This window comes from Tursiops truncatus, chromosome 14 (genome assembly GCF_011762595.2).
Source record: "Tursiops truncatus isolate mTurTru1 chromosome 14, mTurTru1.mat.Y, whole genome shotgun sequence".
NCBI classification, from domain to species: domain Eukaryota; kingdom Metazoa; phylum Chordata; class Mammalia; order Artiodactyla; family Delphinidae; genus Tursiops; species Tursiops truncatus.
In genome coordinates this window covers 6,820,552-6,844,593 of record NC_047047.1, presented here as the reverse complement: position 1 = coordinate 6,844,593, position 24,042 = coordinate 6,820,552, and the positions used below count along the sequence as shown (strand labels likewise).

The 24,042-nt window shown below is 44.0% G+C and overlaps 1 protein-coding gene across 14 annotated transcripts in view; it reads right to left on the bottom strand.

Annotated features, from left to right (window-relative positions):
• Positions 1 to 24,042, bottom strand: part of AFF3 (ALF transcription elongation factor 3) — a 568,741-nt gene that overhangs the window by 54,600 nt on the left and 490,099 nt on the right. For all 14 annotated transcript variants that reach the window (XM_073791036.1, XM_073791035.1, XM_073791040.1 and 11 more), the window contains one exon: positions 860 to 1,046. In XM_073791036.1, coding sequence (XP_073647137.1) covers positions 860 to 1,046 — 187 coding nt within the window. The remainder of the gene's footprint in view (positions 1 to 859; positions 1,047 to 24,042) is intronic.

Here is a 24,042-nt window from a genome sequence, read left to right as displayed (position 1 = left end):
AGCCACAGTAATATCAAATGTTTATTCACTCAAGAAGAAGCATATTTTATTCCCTCTTTAGAAATCAAAGTCTACCCTTACAGATCCAGGGACTAGAGAAGGGTGCTCTCAGCCCTCTCTCAAGAATCCATGCTCTGAATTGCTATTAAATTTTCCCCTTTTTCCCCTTTAAAGTAGAAGTAGCAATGGCTTTTATTGGGACCTTATAATATTTTTATAGGAGGCACCTAAATCTTCCACACAGATACTCATCATAGCTATAAAAGTTTTCATTAGTATTTGTAAGTTGATGCTAATTTTCCTTTTTATATTTTTACAAAGAAAACAAAGGAGGTTTTATTCATATTTATAGCCCTTGTTCTCCTAATCTGTGATGAACTGAAAAAAGGTAAGATCCTAACCATGTCCAATCCACAAAACTCCTTTCCCCGTGATTTACGGGGGCTCACACTTCCAGGCAGGGAGCTGCCCTGTCTGCTTATTGCCTCGGCTGACCCTTAGGGAGACCCGATCCTCAGGTTACTTCCAGTCAGTGATGTTTACAGCATACTTGGAAAGTTCTGGACGTCAAGATAGAGAATTTGGGGACCATAAGAGATGAAGTTTCTAGACTTCAAAGGAAGCTCTGTGATTAGGAGCACTGTGAGGAGGGGCTGGGGGAAATGAGCCTAAACCAACCCCGGCAGGCTGCCAGGAGGTGGTGGCCTAGAGAGGTCACGGCGCCTCGCAGGCCAGTGTCATAGCACCGAGGCTGGAGGAGCAGGAGGTGTGTGAACCACACTCGGAGGAAGACTGACCTCGCTCACCGGGTCGGGGAGACGCAGGCAGGGGAGGCGCTCAGGGGCCGGCGTGTCCTTACCTCAGGGCTGGAGTAGTGGGGGGGTTTGCTGCCCTCACTCTCGCTGGAGCTGCTCTCGGTCTCTGAGTCAGATCCCGAGCTGCTCTCCGAGTCGCTGGAGGAACTGCTGCCGCTGCTGCTGCTGCCGCTGCTGCTGCCCTTGCTGGAGGGCACGGAGGCCCTGCAGTCGGCCTGCGGGAGGCCGGCACTGTCAGCCCACGAGGCCCCGGGAAGGGAAGGGGAGGAAAGCCAAGTGAGCAAACACGCATACACCACCGAGCGAGCTGTTGTTCCACCAGCCTGCGCATCTGTCAGCGTCACCTGAAGCTCCAGAGCCACCGTCAAGGTCAAAGCAGCCTCACAGTTAAAACAACGGATGCACAGAAATTAAATTGGGAGTGAAAGTTGGTGCCACTTGGTAATCAGGCCCTCGTCAGTGTGACTAGTTTGTGTGATCGTTTTAGAGGGGAAGGTGGTGTAACTGCAGAAGGACTGTTTCTAGTTTGCTCCTGTTTCTGGGAATGGCTTTTCAAATGCATTCCCGATTCCAATCACCGACAAAAAGGCAAGGAAATCTAAAATGCTTGAAATGTTTTGTAAAGAACGAAAATGTCTGTTTGCTTTATTTTAGGAAGTGGGCTGTGAGGAAGGGCACAGTGTCCTGCTCTGTGCTCTCATGGCCTGCTGGAAGGTTCCGGAGACAGCGGGACTGACAAAGTTGTCTTGCTTCCCACCTCTTCCTGCCCACAGAGGCGAGTCCTGTAGTCTTTACAGGAGCCGGCTTGCTGTATAAACAAGTAATTTTCCTTTGAGCCCTTTATTATAGAACTGAAGATCCCTCACTCACACATTTTAAAATATTTTAGACTTTAAAATTCAACCCCAGTACAGTGGCTTATAGCAATACTATTTGGAATTATACTCGATGTTCGTATCCCTGCTGAAATTTGCCAGAAAGTTACATACTCAAATTATAGACTCAAAGAGAACAGGAAACACGGACACTTCTCATGGTAATTAATTAACCACAAAAATTCACATCACACACATCCACCCAAACAGTGAGCCAAAAAGAAAGTTTCAATACTCACATAATAGTCAACATCTTCAAAGTCCTTTATTAATTGCATTGAAACACACCTGACTGTTTTTTTGAGGTCAAACTCTAAACCCAGAAAATGCAGTGACCACTTTTTAAATGTCAAGTCAGCAAATATCTGCTTGCCCCTTCCAGCCGGGACCACTGCTTCAACAGGATGAATGCGAGTGAAGGCCCAGGGCTGAGGGAGCTTGTCAGAGAGTTTATGGTCTCAAGTGCAAATCAGCCAGGACAAGGTAAAGGACCCTTTTCACCCGCCCCTTAAATCTTTGACAAATGCTTTGCTCAAGGACAGAGCCTCATAAATCCTCAGTGTTGGGGCAGGGATGGGGGGGGGGGGGAATGTTTAAAACTCACTGGAACCTTGCTTCTCCCAGAGGAATGATAAGACAAGAAACTATCTTACAGGATGTACCTGAAAGTCAAAGCACTGTTTTGAACTGCAGGCTTAGGGAAAAATGGAGTTTGAACATAACCTTCCCTAGTGGTTTTTATTTCTTCTGCCAATGTCATGGTCCATACCTACTGTCTGACAAAATTCTTCAACGTCAGACAACATCTGCACCTTTACGCCTTGCCTGAGCTGCAACAATTCCTTTTCCAGCCTGCTGTTTGTTCTGGTGTTGAGTGAGGGATCCTGGATCTTTTTACAGAGGCTGGGAAGGGACGGTTAGTGATCAAAGGGTTGCAATATTTCTTTCTTCCCTTATGAACTAAAATCCATCTTTCCTGGCAGCTGAGTCGACATGGCTACTATCAATGGAGTCATTAAAAAAAAAAAAGAAGGTTATTAGATTGTGACTGAACACGAACGGCTGGGATCCATGTTAACAGTGTGTCAGGAAGTCCCCCAAACACTGGGGGAAAACTCCAAAAACAAACAGACAGAAACCCACCCCAACCCAAACAAACCAACCAAAACGTAAAAACTCCCCAGAGCCAAGCAACACATGGTGGAGGAAAGAGGTCTGTCTCCCCGCCACACCCTGGAATGACATTTGCTGAAGACTAGGAAATTAAGGGAAATAAAGAGCATTTTGATTGGTTTTATATGATGGTCAAAGGCTTTGATCACCAAGCGGTACATTCTCCCACTTTCATTCCGACAACAAAGGACACTGAAGCCACTGCTGTGTGCACCTGGTTGCTGTGTTTGCGGCAGAGGCAGCAACGTGTGTGCAGTTCCCTGGGGCTTGCACCGCAAAGTGACTGTCTTTTGAAAAGCTGCACTTTAATTTCTGGGAAAACGGCCATTAAACAGTTCCTGTGCTGCCTTCCTTTTCTGACTGCTGTCCTATCGTAATGAGACCCACTAGCCCAGCAAGACAGAGTCTCTGATCTGAATTAGATTGGCAGAAAAGTCTCAGAGTTTTATGTTTTCCTTCCTTAAATTAGGAAATTGACTTAAAACGACAGTTTTACTGGCGTAATTATTATTTGTTTTTGAAACCGTCGGGAGAGCCAAGAATTTCAGGTTTTCTTCCTGCTTTGCTTTGAAGTGCTGTGAGGCCCCAGTCCTCTGGAGTCAGGGCTGAATACATTCATGTTTCAATGGTCCCGGTGGAGACAGTGTCGCTGGAAGCAATCCACGTCAAGGATGGGGGCAGGCTTGTGTGCAAGGGCTCTGGTGGTTCCAGTTGTGGGATCAAGATAACTACCCCTACCTGCAGAAAGCCTGCTCCATTAACTAGCCTTTTTGTGGGTCTCTGGGGGACAGCTGGTCATTCAGGACTCGGCACAATGACTGCTCTTGCCAGGAGCGCGTGCAGTTGCTTTGCCTCTGCTGGGGGAGCTGCAGCAGCCAGGGTGGCAGAATAAAGAAGCCGGGGATGGTCATCACTGCAGATGAGAACTAACAGAAGGATGGGCTCAGTGAAGCCAGGAAGGCTCTTTGGAGTCATGGAATCAAGAAGATGGAAAAAGACGTATCAGACAGACCCTCCTGAAAGAAGACTTTAAACTTTATATATTTAAAATTGCCAAGTTTGGCGTGCTTACTAGTTGTCACGTTTCCATACCAAAGACGCTAGCAGTTCTGTCAACTTAATTTAAAAAGCAACTTTTTTCTGAAACGATAACATGGATTGACTTGACATGATGACACAGCATTGGACAAGTTTTAGGAGAGTTCTTGGACCCTCTGCTATTTGAGGAACATGGTGCCACTGTAAACGTGTGGGCATGAAAACATCACTGAGGTCGTGGAATAAAAGGCTTTGTGTCACCAAACTTAGCACAGTGCCTGGGAATAATAGGTATTCACCTGTGATTACGAAATGAAAGAATCAATAGAAAAAAGTCTATCACTAGGTTAATGAGTTAAAGGAAGAAGGATTTAACCTTTCAAAAAGGCTACAATCTTTCTTTTCCAATAAAAAAACACTTAAGGGGATTTCAGCCCCTCTTGTGCTTTTCCAATGTTAACAGCACTTCCTTGCACAGAATGTCTTTAAATGTACTCTAGATTTCATCTGCTATATAATATGAGCCCAGTTCTCCCCTGGATGGTTTATTTACTTCTGGTATTTTGATTTCATGACATGTTTTGCTGGTTTTGTGAGTGGCCAAGACCAAATCCACGTTTGGGAGAGTCCCAGCTTTATTCTAAATGATCTGCTTCCTGTGTTCCCTCCTTTGGCTGCAGTGACACATTCTTTTCCGAATCTGGCCTGGGCTGAATCTGAATACAGACAGTAAAAGAAGAGATCTGGAACCTAAATGCCTGCATCTTACAGGCATGGGTGCTCCTGCCAAGTATATTGTGGGGTCTGGGTAAATATCCAAAGTTGTTCATGAGCTTTGAACTAACAAGGAACTTGGAGGCAGGCTCTGTGCCTAGTGGGCACCGCGTGGATGGCCGTGATGCCCAACAGCCTGTGGGCAACGCCACTGGGATGGAAGAAAGGTTAATAATTTAGAAGAGGTCCCAGCTCCCTCTCATTCAATACTCCGGATGAACTCAACACATGCTTGATTTCTAAACTGTAATCGGTGCCCTGGCAATGGTGTTCCTTTATTGTTGGCATCTCTATTGATATGAACTGATCTAAAATTATAATCATGTAATGAGACACGAAAATGGAAAGCTGGCACAAGGAGGTTCGCTGATAGGACTGCTGGTCTTGTACTAAAAGTTTTTGTTAGCTCTGTAATACCTCCAGGAACAAGTCTTCTATTAAACACAGCTTTTGAAGCTCTTCATGGTCTGGCCTCAATCAAGTCTTCAGCCACACCTCATAGGGTGCACCCCCAAAGCTTGTCTATAATAAATTTCTCACCGTTTTGACAACCTGTGTGCCTCTGCATGCGCTATTTTCTATGCTACGAAGCCCTCTCTCCCTTCCTTCTTCTGGGTACCTCCAACTCACTCTTCAGGACTTGGTTGCAAATATTACCCTATTCTGTAAAGTTTTTCTCAATTCCCCCAGGAAGAGTTAACATTTCCTCCCCTAAGCCCCTTAGCACATCACCTATTTTTCTTTTGTAGCCCTTACCATACTAAGGATAGGAATTATCTACTTTATCCTTGTATCCCCAGTGCTAGCAGGCGGTGCGGCATGAATAGGCTGTCAACAACGTTCAGCTGAATGAATGAAAGAAAAATGATTCTTGACACAGTAAGCCAATGCATTTTATTACACTATGAAATAGCCTACGAGATGTTCATATATTCACATATGTAGTTTTTCTGTTGCCTTGGGGCTGCCAAAGATTTCATAGAACAGATGACTTAGAGAGCTACTATCTATATCACTGGTTGAAAATCCAAAACCTACAGGGGTCAGGCAAGTAGCATAAATGAGTGAAGTGTCCAGTTATAAGAGAAACAAATGCCTAACACACGATGATAAAGGCAGTGGACCGTTGGCTCCCCAGTGGGAAAGTGTCAAGCTGGACAGTCCTGACTGGTCTACTTCTTCCCCAGGCCAGCGGATCTCTGCCACACGGAAATAAGAGCCAGTGTTACCAAATCCTTCAATTTTTTTTTTTCAGAGGAAGCCCCAAATCCTGATGTTTATATCAAATCTCCTGATTTTAAAATGCTAGTAACTAATTTGAGAATTTTTAACAATGAAAAGTTTCATTTTATTTTTTGCAATGAGACACATCTGTAGGTCAGATGAGGCCTGTGGGGTACCAGTTTGAGACTCGCTAATCTATGTCTTACTCTTACACCTTCTGAAAGCCTAAGGTGGTTCCATTTAGAAGAGACACAAAGAGACCACAACCAGGAGTTTCGCCTCTCTCAGGGATTCAGGTTCGCAGGGACAAACAAGAGGTTAGCCAAATACGCTTATTCTCTCAGCCCGCTTATTTAAACATCTAAAATTTTAAAAAAATTACTGATTCAACAAGAAAAATCTCAAATAAACGACCTAACCGTACACTTAAAGCAACTAGAGAAAGAAGAACAAAACCCAAAGTTAGTAGAAGGAAAGGAATCATAACGATCAGAGCAGAAATAACTGAAATAGAGACAAAGAAAACAATAGCAAAGATCAATGAAACTAAAAGCTGGTTCTTTGAGAAGATAAACAAAATTGATAAGCCTTTAGTCAGACTCATTAAGAAAAAAAGGAAGAGGACTCAAATCAATAAAATTAGAAATTAAAAAGAAGTTACAACGGACACCTCAGAAATACAAAGGATCATCAGAGACTACTACAAGCAACTATATATGCCAATAAAATGGACAACCTAGAAGGAATGGACAAATTCTTAGAAAGGTATGACCTTTCAAGACTGAACCAGGAAGAAAGAGAAAATATGAACAAACCAATCACAAGTACTGAAATAGAACTGTGATTAAAACTCTTCCAACAAACAAAAGCCTAGGACCAAATGGCTTCACAGGCAAATTCGATTAAACATTTAGAGAAGAGTTAACACCTACCCTTCGGAAACTCTTCCAAAAAAACTGCAGAGGAAGGAACACTCCCAAGCTCATTCTATGAGGCCACTATCGCCTGGATACCCAAACCAGACAAAGATATAACACAAAAAGAAAATTACAGGCCAATATCACTGATGAACATAGATGCAAAAATCCTCAACAAAATACTAGCAAACTGAACCCAACAACACATTAAAAAGAATCATATAACATGATCAAGGGGTATTTATCCCAGGGATGCAAGGATTCTTCAATATACGCAAGTCAACTGATGTGATACACCACATCAACAAAAAGAAGAATAAAAACCATATGATCATCTCAATAGATGCAGAAAACGCTTTTGACAAAATTCAACACCCATTTATGATAAAAACTCTCCAGAAAGTGGGCATAGAGGGAACCTACCTAAACACAATAAAGCCCATATACTATAAACCCACAGCAAACATCATTCTCAATGGTGAAAAACTGAAAGCTTTTCCTCTAAGATCAGGAACAAGACAAGAATGTCCACTCTCACCACTATTATTCAAAATAGTTTTGGAATTCCCGACCTTGGCAATCAGAGAAGAAAAAGAAATAAAAGGAACCCAAATTGGAAAAGAAGTAAAGCTGTCACTGTTTGCAGATGACATGACACTATACATAGAAAATCCTAAAGATGCTACCAGAAAACTGCTAGAGCTCATCAATGAACTTGGTAAAGGTGCAGGATACAAAATTAATACACAGAAATTTCTTGCATTCCTATACACTAACAGTGAAATATCAGAAAGAGAAATTAAGGAAACAATCCATTTACCATTGCATCAAAAAGAATAAAATACCCAGAAATAAACCTACCTAAGGAGGCAAAAGACCTGTACTCATAAAACTGTAAGATAATGATGAAAGAAATCAAAGATGTCACTAACAGATGGAGAGATATACCATGTTCTTGGATTGGAAAAATCAATATTGTAAAAATGACTATACTACCCAAAGCAATCTACAGAGTCAATGCAATCCCTATCAAATTACCAATGGCATTTTACACAGAATTAGAACAAAAAATTTTACAATTTGTGTGGAAACACAAAAGACCACAAATAGCCATAGTAATCTTGAGAAAGAAAAATGGAGCTGATTTTAGACTATACTACAAAGCTACAGTAATCAAAACAGTATGGTACGGGCACAAAAACAGAAATATAGAACAATGGAACAGGATAGAAAGCCCAGAGATAAACCCACACTCCTATGGTCACCTAATCTACGACAAAGGAGGCAAGGATATACAATGGAGAAAAGACAGTCTCTTCAATAAGCAGTTCTGGGAAAACTGGACAGCTACATGTAAACAAATGAAATTAGAACACTCCCAAACATCAAACACAAACATAAACTCAAAATGGATTAAAGACCTAAATGTAAGGCCAGATACTATAAAACTATTAGAGGGAAACATAGGCAGAACACTCTTTGACATAAATCACAGCAACATCTTTTTGATCCACCTCCTAGAGTAATGAGAATAAAAACAAAAATAAACAAATGGGACCTAATGAAACTTAAAAGCTTTTGCACAGCAAAGGAAACTATAAACAAAACGAAAAGACAACCCTCAGAATGGGAGAAAATATTTGCAAATGAAGCAACTGACAAGGGTTTAATCTCCAAAATATATAAACAGCTCATGCAACTCAATATCAACCAACAAAACAACCCATTCAAAAAATGGGCGGAAGATCTAAATAGACATTTCTCCAAAGAAGACATACAGATGGCCAAAAAGCACATGAAAAGATGCTCAACATCACTAATTATTAGAGAAATACAAATGAAAGCTACAATGAGGTTTCACCTCACACCAGTCAGAATGGCCATCATCAAAAAATCTACAAACAATAAATGCTGGAGAGGGTATGGAGAAAAAGGAACCCTCCTACACTGTGGGTGGGAATGTAAACAGGTACAGCCACTGTGGAGAACAGTATGAAGGTTCCTTAAAAAGCTAAAAATAGAGCTACCATATGATCCAGCAATCCCACTCCTGGGCATATATCTGGAGAAAACCATAATTCGAAAAGATACATGCACCCCAATGTTCATTGCAGCACTATTTACAATAGTCAGGACATGGAAGAAAGCTAAATGTCCATCAACAGAGGAATGGATAAAGAAGATGAGGTACATATATATAATGGAATATTACTCAGCCATAAAAAAGAACGAAATAATGCCATTTGCAGCAACATGGATGGACCTAGAGATTTTCATACTGAGTGAAGTTAGACAGAGAAAGACAAATATCATGATATTGCTTATATATGGAATCTAAAAAAAATGATACAATGAACTTATTTACAAAACAGAAACAGAGTCACAGATGTAACAAACCTATGGTTACCAGGGGATAAGGGGGAGGAGAGATAAACTGGGAGACTGGGATGGACATATACACACTACTGTATATAAAATAGATAACTAATAAGGACCTACTGTATAGCACAGGAAACTCTACCCAATACTCTGTAATGACCTATATGGGAAAAGAATCTAAAAAAGAGGGGATATATGTATATGTATAACTGAATCGATTTACTGTACACTGGGAACTAACACAACATTGTAAAGGAACTATACTCCACTAAAATTTTTTTTAAAATTTATCAAGTGGAAAGGAACCCTCTCTCAGTACTTCCAACCTCCAGCTCTGATTAATTGTATCAAAAGATGATGAATGAAACAACCAAGCAGGTCTCTTCTATAGTCACTGCCCATTTTATCACCCAGTCAAATTAGGCATTACTTAATTTAGTTAAAAACCATTATTGTGGAAATTAAGCTCTGATTTTAAAAGTCTGTGTACCAAAGCTAGAAAGAACAGGTATATAGATAGCCTTGTGAGAAAAATGACTCAAATAAGTGCGGTTCTAAAAATGTTAAGGATAAAAAGGTGGGTGGTTCTTTAAATTTATGTTCAGAGTAAATGGCATGGAGATGAGGGATGATACTGGTGTGACCTTTGCTGAGAATTCACTTGGTGTCAGGTACCACAGAGCCATAGCATGTGTGTTTGTGTGTGTGTGTGTGTGTGTGTGTGTGTGTGTGTGTGTGTGTGAGAGAGAGAGAGAGAGAGAGAGAGAGAGAGAGAGATTGAGAGAGAGAGAGAGAGAGAGGAGGGACTTGATAGACACTCAGCCAGGCAGAGAGCTTGGAACAGAGGAGTCAGCTTCTCCCAGGAGAAAAGTGTAACTGTCAGAAACCATACAGAATCATAAAAAGTAGATGAAATCAGCTATGAGAAACTGTAATGCAAGTTACAATACCACTTGTTGACAATGCAAAAACTGCACATGTTTCATTAATCTACAAAATCAAACAAAGAAAAGTTCTACAAATAAATCAGAATGGAGCACCCAGACCCCAGGGGAGGACAACAGCCATATCCCAACACAAAATAGCAACTGAGGACAACGGACAAGACCTCCCTCGAGACCAGAGACCCTCAAGATTTCTGTAGTTGTTGCTTTATGCCTTGGTCTCCTTCTTACAGGGTAGGTATTATTCTGTCTCCTTCTAGGTAGGGACAATAAGGATCCTAATAAGGGACAGAGCTGAGATTCTACTTCTAGAAATTTACCCTATGAAAATAATCAGGTATGTTTAAAAACATTTATCTACAAGGTTATAGGCTCTTATGCTATTTGCAATAGGAAAGGATTTGTAAACAACCAAAATGCCCAACACTAGGGGATTATACACCCTTATGAGAACACTTTTCAGTACTATGTAGTCATTATAAACATATTAGAGTGGGCTTCCCTGGTGACGCAGTGGTTGAGAGTCCGCCTGCCGATGCAGGGGACACGGGTTCGTGCCCCGGTCCGGGAAGATCCCACATGCCACGGAGCGGCTGGGCCCGTGAGGCATGGCCACTGAGCCTGCGCGTCCGGAGCCTGTGCTCCGCAGCGGGAGAGGCCACAACAGTGAGAAGCCCACATACCGCAAAATAAACAAACAAACAAACAAAAATCCAAAAAAAACCGTATTAGAACAGAATATTTACTGTTGTGAAAAATTCTCACTCTGTATTTGTGAAGCAATGGGCTTTCCAGTCATCTGAGGGCAGAGAAATAGATCAGGACTACTTAAGTGTTAAACCCTGCTTTTTCCCTGGGACAGAGGATGGGGTTTCGCTGACTCCGGGTTTTGCTTAAGAATCAGAGGGTCCCACTGTCTGTAAACAGGCTCTGACATGGGATTATTAAGAACGCAGACTGTGTAAGTCTTCTTGACTGGACATGTGAGGTCCAAGCGTAAAAGGATTGAGGTGTTAGTACTGTTACAACCTCCAAGGGCACCTGGGGTACACCCGTTCCAGCTTGGTCTCAGCTGTGTTTCTGAATTCTTTGCCAGATTAGGGGAGGACCTCACAGGATATCTGTACATGGTCTTTCCCTGACAGTCTGCTGGCTACAAAGTAGCATGATCGTAATTACATAAGAAATTTATACAGAGAAAAAAACACTGTAAGGATATATACTCAAATGTTAACTGTGGAAACTTCCTGATGGTGGAATTACAAGGATAAATATTTTGTGAACTTTCTTATTTTTTCCAGTTTTTCATTTTTTCACCGACAGAACATATGCTACCTTTTAAATGTCTATTTCATTGTGGAAGGTGATTCTACCACTATATGATTGAATTTAACTTGCGACTATTTTAGCTAGCATTTGGGGAAGATCTATGTTTATAGGTGAACTTGACATATGTTTACATTGATCTGTTTTATATTTGCGGGCAATTTTTGGCAGGTTTTGCATCACGGTGGTTTTAGCTGAAAGGAATACATTGGAGAGTGTTTTACCTTTCATAGTGTTCTGTCTATAAGAAAAGCTTATCTAGTATGAGAATTATCTGTTCCTTGAAAGTTTAGAACTTATCGCCAGTAATAACGCCTAGTCATAAAGTCTTTTAGAATGGCAGGTCTTCGGTTTATTTTACAATTTATTTCTTGGTTTGTCCATTTCTTGTCAATTCTGTTCATTTGTTTTCAAAAAATTCTATTTAATTTATATTTTCAAGTTTATCCTACAAAATTTATATAATAGTCTCTTAAAATAAAAAATTGTATTTATTCTAAATTTTGTTTTTTCTCCCCTTTTTCTTTATTATATTTTGCCAAGGGTTTGTCTATTTTATATTATTTTCAAAGAAACAGCTCTTGATCTATATAATAATTGGACTATTTTCTGGTCTTGCTTCCTTCTACATTTTTCAGGATTACTTTATAATACTTTTATAAACTTCTTGAGTTGTTCATCTTGGCTATTTAGAAAGCTATTTATTTATTTATTTGGCTGCACTGGGTATTCGTTGTGGCACATGGGATCTTTTAGTTGCGGCATACGAACTCCTAGTGTGGCGTGTGGGATCTAGTTCCCTGACCAGGGATCAAACGTGGGCCCCCTGCCCTGGGAGCGTGGAGTCTTAGCCACTGGACCACCAGGGGAGTCGCCATCTTGGCTATTTTTATTCTTTCTTAATAACGGAAGCTTTGGGAACTATCATCTTGCCTTTGAACGTTCCTATGGTCGCAGGTGATCGTCCTCATTATGCCGTGTTTCTCATTTCTTTACTTTCTAAATAGATTGTCGTAGTAGTTTCACATCTTCCTTTAATTAAATAGTTATTTAGAAGATTGCTCTTCAGTACCAGGTGACAATGAAGAAGGATAAACATTATGTTTAGGTCCAAAAATAAGCATGGGGGATATAGTTTAGCCTATGTAAAAACTTCAGGCAGGATGGTGGCTTCAGCCTGAAGGGGGACTCCAAGGGCTCAGGTAAGACAATCTGTTAAAGGTAAGAAAAAAGGGGCAGGGAACTAGGATGGGAGTAGGGAATGGCTTGGGGAAGGGATTAAGGTCATAGAGAAGACTTATTCAGCATGGCACATATCCTAAGGTCTCTGAAAATTTCTGCTGGTCTTAGGGGAGGATAAAAGTCAACAGAACTTGCCACATTCAGCAGGAGAGAAATCCAGTAACATAGGAGGTCTGTAAACGTGGACATAAATCATGCCTCATATTTCAAAGCTGATCCCGTGGTAGCATACGGAATACTTTGTGTTACAAGCCAAAGAAACCAGAAACCCTCCTGACCAGTCAATGGGGCCATTTACATAGTTCGATCAAGGACTGAAGAACTAATGCCCAAATTCCAATTTTATGAAAGGCTTTGGAACATAAGGCTTGATCATCAATTTCAAACACCAGAGAGCACAGATGTCACCTCATGGGGCCCTTGTCATGTTCCAGATTTCTGACCTTTATGACATCAAATGTTACAAATGACAGTAAGCCATTAATTCTTTTTTTTTAAATTTTATTTATTTTTGGCTGCATTGGGTCTTCGTTGCTGCATGCAGGCCTTCTGTAGTTGCGGCGAGTGGGGGCTACTCTTCGTTGCAGTGCACGGGCTCCTCATTGCGGTGGCTTCTCTTGTTATGGAGCACAAGCTCTAGGTGTGTGGGCTTCAGTAGTTGCGGTGCGCTCAGTAGTTGTGGCTCGCAGGCTCTAGAGCTCAGGCTCAGTAGTTGTGGCGCATGGGCTTAATTACTCCACTGCATGTGGGATCTTCCCGGACCAGGGATTGAATCTGTGTCCCCTGTACTGGCAGATAGATTCTTAGTCACTGCACCACCAGGGAAGTCCCGCCATTAATTCTTAACCAGCTGTCTGGTGCTCTGCTTCCTTAGCTTAGAGGGGTGCCATGGTTTGGGAAATCTGTTTGAACAGCACCAAAACACTCCTTTAGGATCCCTGAGGTTACAGCATTACTGCCCAACTAATAATACTTGCTAAGGGATGTCAGTTCTTCTGTTCTGGGGTCAGCCCTGCTTTTGGATTTACCTGATTTTCTTTTTAGGGATGGGTGAAGAATTTTCTCTTCCAGATGAACCAAGAGAAAAAAAAGTTATTGCTTGGAGTTCTGGGTCATATTTGGAACAAAGTTTTACTTTCAGTTGACTAAAGACCCACATGTGACCCAACCAAAGAGGATGACATTTCACAAATAAAGGAAAAATACAATAATGTACAAATACTCATTGGTTCCCAAATAGTCCTGGACCTGTTGATATTTTTTCTGTTTCTAAAATATTTAATTAGTTTACTTTAAAATAAAGGCCTGTCGGAGAACATTCTCCACCCAGCTATCTTCTCTGGACTGAAGGCTTTGAATGATCAAAACCAGGCCCCCTGCATTGGGAGCACGGAGCCTTACCCACTGGACCACCAGGGAAGTCCCATCTATGTTTAATCTTCTGAGGAACTGTCAGACGGCTTTCCAAAGCAGTTGTCCCATTCTGCGTTCCCAGCAGGAGGGTGTGAGGGTTCTAATTTCTCTACATGCCTGCCAACACCTGTGACTGTCCATCTTTATGGTTCTAGCCATAGTGGTAGGTGTGGAGTAGGAACTCATTGTGACTTTGTTGTGCGTCTGTCTCATGATATTGAGCATCTTTTCATGTACTTATTGGCCACGTGTGTGTCTTCTTTGGACAATGTCTATTTAAGTCCTTTGCCCTTCAAAAATTCTTCATTAATGAATTATAATAGTTCTTTATATAATCTAAATAAAAGTCCCTTGTCAGATATACAATTTGAAAATATTTTCTCCTGCATGTGGGTTGTCTTTTCCCTTTCTTGATGATATTGTTTGCAGCAAAAACACTTTAATTTGGATGTAGTCCAATTAATCTAATTTCTTGTCCTTACTTGACTACTTTTAATAGTAATAAGTGCTTGAATTTATATGGTTCGTTAACATTTTTCAAAGCATTTTCTTTTCAAGTCCCTCCTCTGAACCTCACGATAAACCTATAAAGTAGCAAAGTCATTATGTCTACTTTACAGAAGGCAAAACAGAGAGATTAAGTGACCTACTCAAGGCTGCACACCTAGTTAGTGGAGGAGAGCGGCTGCAACCCAGATCTTAGGCTCCTAACGCTAACCTGTATTCTGTGTAGAGCCAGACTTTCCCAGCAAGTGAAATAAATTATCAGCGTTTCTGGCCTCAGCCACATTTAGAGAATTTTTACCACGTGAGGCAGAATGTTGGGTAGGTTTTAGAATCAGATGGACAGACCCAGATGGACATTTGACCTCCCCTGCTTGCTGGCTGTGTGACCTTGGGGAAGTTACTTAACCTCTCTGAGACTCAGCTGCCTCACTGGATTAACGAGGTAATTAACAGTGCTGACCTCACAGGGCTGCTAGGTGGACCAAATGAGAACATGCTTGTAATGTTCTTAGCACAGTGCCGAGCATGTCGCAAGTGCTCAATACATAAGGTTAACACTGGTCTTTAATTTTTAAGAACTCTAATACTTCTTCCAACACGGCAGCCCAAACAAACAGGAATTCCTCCAGTTTACTGGCGTTCTTAACTCACTTCACCCATCTGGTCACTCCATGGGGTTATAAAATGTCTGATCAGGAAAAAACCTGGGAGATGAGCTACTCTTGTCTCCCCAGAAAAGGAATGTCCAAAATGACTCAGCAAATGAGCTTTCCAACACTACTTCTTAGAAGTCTCCTATTTCCGTAAACCTGGCTGTTTTAGTGTAGAGCTCCAGACGGCTATGGCCTTGAACGAGGTCAAAGGCAGCTCCCAAGGGAGGCTGGCGGGGCTCAGAGAGCCTGGTGGCTCCGGAATTGTGTCTGGCTCTTGAAAACACTCCTCCTAACCTCATCTCCATCGGAATAAACCAATTCCATTTTGCTCCTGTGTTTAAAGCAAATAAGGTGAGCTTCTGAATGTCGGCACGATGTGGCGTTTAATTTGCATCTCACCAAGGAATACAAGACTTCAGGACGATGAGCACAAGTTTATGGAAACCAAATGACAGCATCTGAGACACAGACCTGTGGCCGTACCCGCTCAAGCTGTGAGCTTGCGAGCTGTCGTACACCAGGCTGGGTTCGCTCCTCAGATAAGGACTCTCAGGGCAAATGTGTAAAGTATTATTCAGGTGTTTCTGCGGGAAGTGCCGTGCAGAAGGGCCTTCTGAAAGGCTATGTAATAGAGCATAGCTGACAGGCTGTGTGTAGTGACAGGGAACAGGGATGACAACTAAAATAAGCAAAAACATAGTCAGGAAGGACGTGCAGGCCTCATGTGAGAAGCCCCAGGGAGGGGCGTTTCCAGGATTGGCTAATTCTCAGGCTCCGAGGCCTCCTCAAGGACCCAGGTTCTTTCCATCTTCTCTCACTGCCGTCCTTGGCTTGTCTGCAGGCTGACGCCCCTCACGGCCCTCAGAGAGCCGCTACAGTCATCACTCATGGCTGACCATGTCCAGAGAAAGTAACGGTCCTGTCTTATTTCCCTCGTTACACAGACTACCCCTCATATCTCGCTGGGCTTGCACTGTGTCACGTGACCACGACTAAACCAGCTCCATAGCAAGGGTAATAAGACCACGAAGACTGGCTTGGACCAATCAGTAGTCCTTTCTTAGGACTGGAGCCTAACCAACCTCCCCTGAACAACGTGCAGCTCAGGGTAGGGTGAACCCAATAGGGGATTCTCTCTGTAAGGAAGTGAAGGGCGTCTCTTGGACAGGCCATCATACAGCCTGCTCCATCCAGGAGGTCTTGGACACATGCCACAAACCCAACTTCCCAGCTACCTGCTATATGATCATCAAGGTGAGCTTGACGGCTCATCCCAGCTGAGGTTCAAGGAGAGTGAGGCAGCCTGGAAACCTTCACACCTGGGTTGTAGTCATTCCCTGAAGGTCTCCACCTCTCCATCTATTAAGACATGGGCTTGGACCAGATGACTGCTAAGGTCCCCCTCACTACTAATATTCTTTGTAATTAAAAGCCCGGTGACTCTCATTTTAGTTACTTATCCCTAGAAACGCCTAATACCAAAATTTCTAACTAGAAGGTATGTTCATTTCTATGCAATTCTTTTCCTTTCCCCCATTCAGGGTGATGAGCCGTGGGGAAGCCAAAAGAAAACCAGAGAACATTGGAGCCAAAAGTCACGATGACTTGTTACTGCCAGTTAGTCCGGATTGGACGATAACATGCTGTCCTGTGTTTTCTTCCTGGTTGTGCCGGGAGGTTACTGTGTAACAGCTGAGCATATGCCAAATGCTTAGCTCTGCTCCCTCTACAAGCGCAGGTAATTGCAGACATTCTTCTGACAACCAGGCACTGAGCCTCTGATTAGTCAGGCGCTGTGCTGGGAGCTGGAGATCTCTTATCTTGCCACGTGTTGACTTCACGGAGGAGCTGAAGGCAGTATCTGCCTGAAGCCGGTCACATCCAGAGCATCTTCATGTAGTTTTAGGTCAATGGGGGTTTCTCTGCCATTTAGAATGTGCCCGGCTCCTTCCCTTGCACGGTAGCTTTGCACTTCCCCTGCCCGGCACTGTTCTGAGCGTCCTGGGGGAAAGAAGCACCGTGCTAATCCACGCCCTCAAATTTGGAGGGCCTAGAACAAAGTTCCAAAGAGGACAGTGTAGGTTAAGTGCTAAATTCTGCGATAAAGTTCTTAGTCCTAAGAATACAGAGACCGGGAGAATAAGGAGGGCTATAGCGTTTTCAGGTAGGAGTCCATGGAGGAAGTGAGAGCTAAGCTGGGCCCTGACCACAGGCAGGATTTCTCTGGGAGATGAGAAGCAAAGCAAGCCTCAGGGCAAGGGGGTGGGATAATGGCGCGAAGCCAAGGCCGACCAAGAGATGGGGACCCACCAGGGCGGGTGTGTAGGGGGAAGCAAAACAGGCTCAGACCAGCGGGTGGAATCATTTATCCTTCTTTCTAGTTTACAGAGTCCAGTACCAAGTAGCCCTTTAAGTTATTTATTTATTTAGGTCCCAGCAGCCCGCGCCTGTGATCCAGCCTCTCCCTCGATAGTCTGAACAGCGAACCGGGTCCCGGGAATCATGGAGCCTGAGGCCTGCAGGCTCGCGCATGCGCAGTTCACGCCCAGCACCCGCCCTCAGGTATCCGAGTTCTCCAGAACCACGTGGACACGATGGCCCCTCCCACGAAGCTGGATTCCGCGGATCTCCGCAGTCCAGCCCTTCTATTTAGGCACACGGGTGATGATGAAAAGAGCTGGAAAAATAGACTGGGATTGACTGATTTCCTGGACCAAGTGAAGTAAAGTTCTATAAGCCAACATCCTATGTAATTTAAAAGAGTAGAGACTATTCTGAGTGGGACACTCTTGAGAAAAACACTGGACCAGGAGTCTCGGTGCGGGCGTGGCTAGAGAGGGGGGGCAGATGAGTCAGGGAGGGTTGGTCCCCTCCAAACTGTGTGGCCCCTGCGAACACAGGGGCTGCGCCCCCAAGAGAACACTTGGTGAGACCTCATGGTTGAAAGCAACCCCCATGCACAGAGGCCGGGAATAGCTGACGCTGTGAGAGGGAAATGACCACGAGGACATTCTAGTCAAGGAAAGGCACGTTCGGGCCAAGCCTTTGTTTCTTTACGGTTTGCTGAACGTGGAAAGGTGCTTTCTGGGCAGGCTGAGCAAAGAGGGAGAACAGAAGAGAGGGGGAGGTAAGAAAAGGAAGGGGGAGCAGAATAAACTAGAATGTGGGCAATATAATTTTATTCGCTTTATTATGCCTGAGTATGGTGCCAAGTTAGACTGGGTCCTGTGACTCCCCAGCTCCACCATCGTGGAGAATGTGAGCAATCCTGCTTCACAAATGAGCCGCCTGCTAAAAGGAAAAGAATACCAAGCACCGTGCCACAGGCCAATCAAACTTTAAGCCCAGGCCCAGCCCGATGTGATGATTTCTCCCGGGAGGGTCTGAACGGTCCTGTGCATCAGCTGGGGACCGGGCCTGCAGAGCTGCGGCCTGTTCTTTCACGGGACACCAGGATGGAGTCAGGAAATGCAGTCAAGGCCCCAGCAGGCTCTGGGGAAAGGCAGGGGGACTGCACCTTGTCCCGGGGACACTCCCTGCCTGCAGGGAGCTCCCGCTTCAAACCGGTTTGTCTCCTTGATCAGAATCACTCTGCTTCAAAGGTGGTCTCACTTTTCTTTTCCCCCATGAGGAAAAAAGGAGCGAGGGGATTCACAGGAGAGTTTTGATAACAGGAGGAAGAGAGGGCAGGGGGAAGGTCTGTAGCCAGATGTCAGAGCACGGCTGGCAGTGTGTGCCTCGCATGATTCCTAGGGGCAAAATGCATGTGGGACCTCAGAGTGTCACCTGAGAGAAGGCACTCCATGCGGATCTTAAGACCTTAAAAGACAGGCCTTTCCTGATGCCGAATAAGGGCAGTGACCCGGCTCCCCTAAGCCCTGGAGCCAGGACCTGACACATAATCTGCAGGGCTCACTGCAAAACGAGTATGTGAACCTCTTATTCAGAAGGCAGGGAAACAAGTGTCGTTACAAGCACTAAGACGTGGAGCCCTTCTTTCTTCCGTGGCCTCTCGTATGCTGCCGCATTTTTTATTTGCTATTTCATGCCATGCTCTCTGAGCCCTAGGATACGTGTGGGGTGAGTATAATCCCTCACGGGCATTGGGGGGTCTTATCAGGGGGTGCCCCGGCCGGGGGGTTGTGAAACTGAGCCAGGCATCTCCCCTTCCCGTAGGCCCACTGCCCCAAATCAACATGGGCATGGGGTAACCTCCGAGGGTATTGTGACCTTTGCACCAGGACGCATGAGGCACCTGGATCGGGTCGCGGGAGGAGGCTCGCCCCCAGAGAGCTGCCCACTGAAGACCCCGGTGCTGCCAGCTTGGAGCGGAAAGGGCTTTGTGGTGCCCTGGGCGTGCTACCCTACCCCGACCCCAGGTGTGTCCATGCCCTGCTGGGGGCGCAGGAAGGCAGCAGTTACCGTGCAGGTTGGAGAGGGGAGCATTAGATGGGACCAAGGCACCAGGCAGGGATGCAGACGTCTTTGAACCTGTCGCAGGAAGGAGGATCTACCCACGAGCCAAGGTTCCAAGCCCCTGCCGCACTCTCTGTCGTCCCACTGGACTTTGCTTACAAAACACGGATTCAAGGATCAAACTCTTGAGAATTTCAAGAGGACAAATGCAGAGCATTACACCGAGTGTGGACCCTCTGAGCATGGGGCTGTATGACCACATGGGTCAGCGGCCCACGAAGCTGGTCCTGCCCAGAGTGCAAGTTTCTTCTACCTTTGTCCTCCTCTGAAACAAAATGCCCAACACACAGGCTGTCTTCCTGGCTCCTGGGGTGGGTGGAGGTCCAGTGCCTGCTGATAACCTACCCAGTTACCCATCTGCTTGAATGCCCCTACTTGCTCGCTACTGTAAAGGTGGAAGAAAATTTTGCAGACTGTCTTCAGGTAACCAAGGTGGTGACAGCTTTGGAAGCTCCAAGGAGGCTCTGTGGAGACAGGCTTTTCAATAAGTTGGAGTCCCATGTAATTAAAATCATCTCGAATTAAAATTGCCACTTCAGTCATTGCTTTTATGTTATAATATTTACTACCATTGCCATTGTGTAACGTATCTCATTAATTACATTTGGAAAAAAGTTAGGCAATGAATAATTAATGGGATGTGATAACTGAGGGAATAACAGTGCTTATGACACAGAGCTTGAAAGGAAGTGTCACCCACACGCAGTCCCGTTAATGAGAACCTCGCAGCCTGACGGCCACGTGCTGGGAGGTGATGCTCTGCGACCATCACCAGCTATTTTTAGAGGTCAACACAGAAATCTCCTTGGTCTCCTCACAGACGTGGAAACAGGTCAGGAATTCTCCTCTGTGGCAGCAAAAAAAAAAAGCTTCCACATTATCGAACCAGACATTCCTTGGTACAAATAACTCAGCAAAATATAAATTATAAATGGCATCAAAAGGTCAGCATGGTACTGAGGAAGCGGCCTGTGCCTCGTAGAAAGTGGAGCCTGATGTCTTCCATCACGACATGGATGGTGGGTGGGGACGGGGGTGGAGGGGGCAGGAGTTCAGCCAGATGGCTTTGACCTGTAAATGGTACCAACCCTCACCTGAATTTCCAAACAGGCCAACGCTTGCTACAAGGAAGACACACACTCCACATGCACAAAGATACATAATAGGATGAAAAATCAAAGAGAATCCTTGAGCACTGTCCTGTTGGGAGTGAGATGCTTATGCTACTGTCGGAAAAGAGAGAAAATTCGTTTTCAAGGAAGCTCTCTAGGAGAGTAAGACAGAATTTTGATTTAAGCTGCATTCACAGTTTATATACAGATGGCCCTCTAAGATCTTGACATTTTCTGATGTAATTTCCAACAAAGATCAAATACTTTCACAGAATACTTTTTTTAATGGTCTTTCAATCAAAATATGGTATCTGTAGGTTTGCCAGATAAAATACAAGGCACCCTGTGAAATTTGAATTTCAGATAAACAATGAATAATTTGCAATATTAGGGACATACTTATACCAAAGTCATTTCTGTATTTTTATTTGCTAAATCTGGCAATCTTAGGTTTGTGATCTTTCCTATCCACCCAGTGTAGAAATGTCTGGTGCCAAGCACTGAAGACATGCTCCTGGAATGTCTGTGGATGAATTACTGAAGGAAGATGCATGACATGTGGCAAACAGCATCACCATTAAATAACGTGCAGGGATTTCCTGCCTGAAGTTTTGCAAAGTGCCTTCTGGGTCACTTGACAGGATCCAAGATGGAATGACATGTGATAGGATTAATTATAACTAATCACAGATTGGGAAGCTTGGGGACCTGGGAGTTCATATTTCAGGTTGCCAAAGCTGTATTTTAAGAGCAATGTAATACAGCAGACATTCTCATGGAGGAACAGTCAGAAGATAAAAGGATGATAAGATATGGTCTGTTTCAAAGTCACAAAATTCAGGGATAGAATGGTGCCTTTTAAAGCTTTTGAACGAGCTGAAAGGGATGAAAAGTGAGCCTTATGTAATCACTTTCCCAGCGAAACAAAACTTGTTTACAACTGCAACACTGCCAGCTAATTTAGAATCTTAAGGTGGCCATACGAATAGATTAGAACTTCTATAAAAAGAAATGTACCAGAGCCGGTGGAGAGACGGCCCACACCAAAGGGCCTTCAGTGCATCCCTGCCCTGAGATGTGTGCTGCTGCATTTGGACAACAGACATTGGAAAATGTTATTTTATTAACAGAATAGGCTTGGTGATAATGCTGGAGTTAATAAAGACATGCCCTCCTTGGGCTGTTTCACTGAAAGAAAGTGGGATCTGTAAACCTAGAGCTGACTTCCCAAGCTCCGGCTTGGGCAATTTTCATTCTCATACTACAGACAAGGTAGAAACTTCCCTTGGGAAGCGATTCTATTCCTTTAGACCCTATTAGACCTTCCTACTGCCCTGGATGCAGTTTACCCTGTTTAGAATAGGTAGGGAGGATGGAGAGGTAGGTGAGGTTGATGGTACACACCAAGTTTTACTTGGGGTCTGCTCATGGGGGCAGAAACATGACTCCTCAGAAACATGACCATTGCAAGGGGCGAGCTCATCAAGATACAAGTTTCCTGGAGAAGCTCTGCCTCCATTCTAGACTTCCAACAGATGACCTTCCTCAGAAAGCTCAGAGAGAAAACTAACACCATAGCTACCATGGGGATGCATCGCACGAAGCTCGGAAAGGGGAAGGTTAACACGCCGACACGTTAAACAGTAACTGAAGTCATGACAATGGTGATTGCCAATGGGAAATGGCCTCCAGTAGCTAGCCACTGCTGGTGTTCAAACACCTGTCATGGAACCAAAGAGAAGACTTTAAGACACCATCTTCATACTTCCCTCCAGAAGTTTATCAGCTAATGCAGGATGTGAGGCCAGTGGAAGAAGGATGACGGTCCTGGGGAGAATGGATGGGGTGCTCTAACACGGTGAGGACACAGCAGAAGGGCCCGTACCTTGGAGGAAAGGGAGAAGCCTGGTGGGTCCTGGGCTCACCTCGTGGAGGGGCTGACCTGTTAGGGGACCCAGGGTTTCAAAAGGGACAGTGGAGCTGAGATGGAGGAGGGCATTTCAGGAGGAAGCAGTCACGAGCTAAGTCTGGAAGACGGGGAAGGCCTGTGAGCTGTTGCAGGCCGTGGTGGAAGGCTCAGTCCAGGAGTGAAGGCTCCTGGGAAGGGCCTGGACGTGGGAGCCTCTCCCTTGGCCCTCCTACTAGCATTCTAGAAACGCAGGGAGCCTTCTTTCTCAAAGAACTGCAGCCCCGAGTCAGTGAAAGGATGGGAACATATGTATATATATAACTGATTCATTTTGTTGTAAAGCAGAAACTAACACACCACTGTAAAGCAATTATACTCCAATAAAGATGTTAAAAAAAAAAGGATTCAGTTGGGTTCCCCCTCACCGGGGGCCTGATTCTCGTGTGAACTCTTGCCTATCACGCCACCCACTCCAAACAAATGTCCCTTAATCTCTGCCCCATCTGCCTTGGTAACAGGAGCTTTTTATTCCATAGTTAGAAATAAATGGCTAAGATTGAAAATGTTTCCTAACATTGACTGACACATATTCAAAATTAGTAATAATTAGGGTGGACATATAATTTATGGTCTAAACCAGGACATTTTGCTTTTTTAAAAAAATTGTGGTAAAATACACATCAAATAAAATTCGCTATCTTAGCCATTTTTAGTCGTACAGTTCAGTAGCATTAAGTATATTCACGTTGCTTTGCGACCATCACCACCCTCTATCTCCAAAACTCCTTCCATCTTACAAACCAGAAACTCCATACCCATTACACACTACCTCCCCATTCTCCCCTCCTGCAGCCCCTGACGCCCACCATTCTACTTTCTGTCTGGATTTGCCGGCTCTACATACTTCATACAAGTGGAATTACACAGTTTTAATCTTTTTGGAACCGGCTTATTTCACTTAGCGTAACGTCCCCAAAGTATATTATGCAGCACATGCCAGAATTTCCTTCTCGTTTTAAGGCTGAATAATATCCCACTGTATGCAGAGACCACTTTTTGTTTTATCCATTCATCCATCTATGGGTGCCTGGGTTGCTTCTACTGCTTGGCTACTGTCAGTAATGCTGCTATGAAAGTGGGTCTGCAAATAATCTCTTGGAGATCCTCCTTTCAATTCTTTGGGATAATACCCAAAAGTGGAACTGCTGGATCACGCGGTAATTCTATTTTTCATTTTTTGAGGAACTGTCATTTTTTTCCTATAA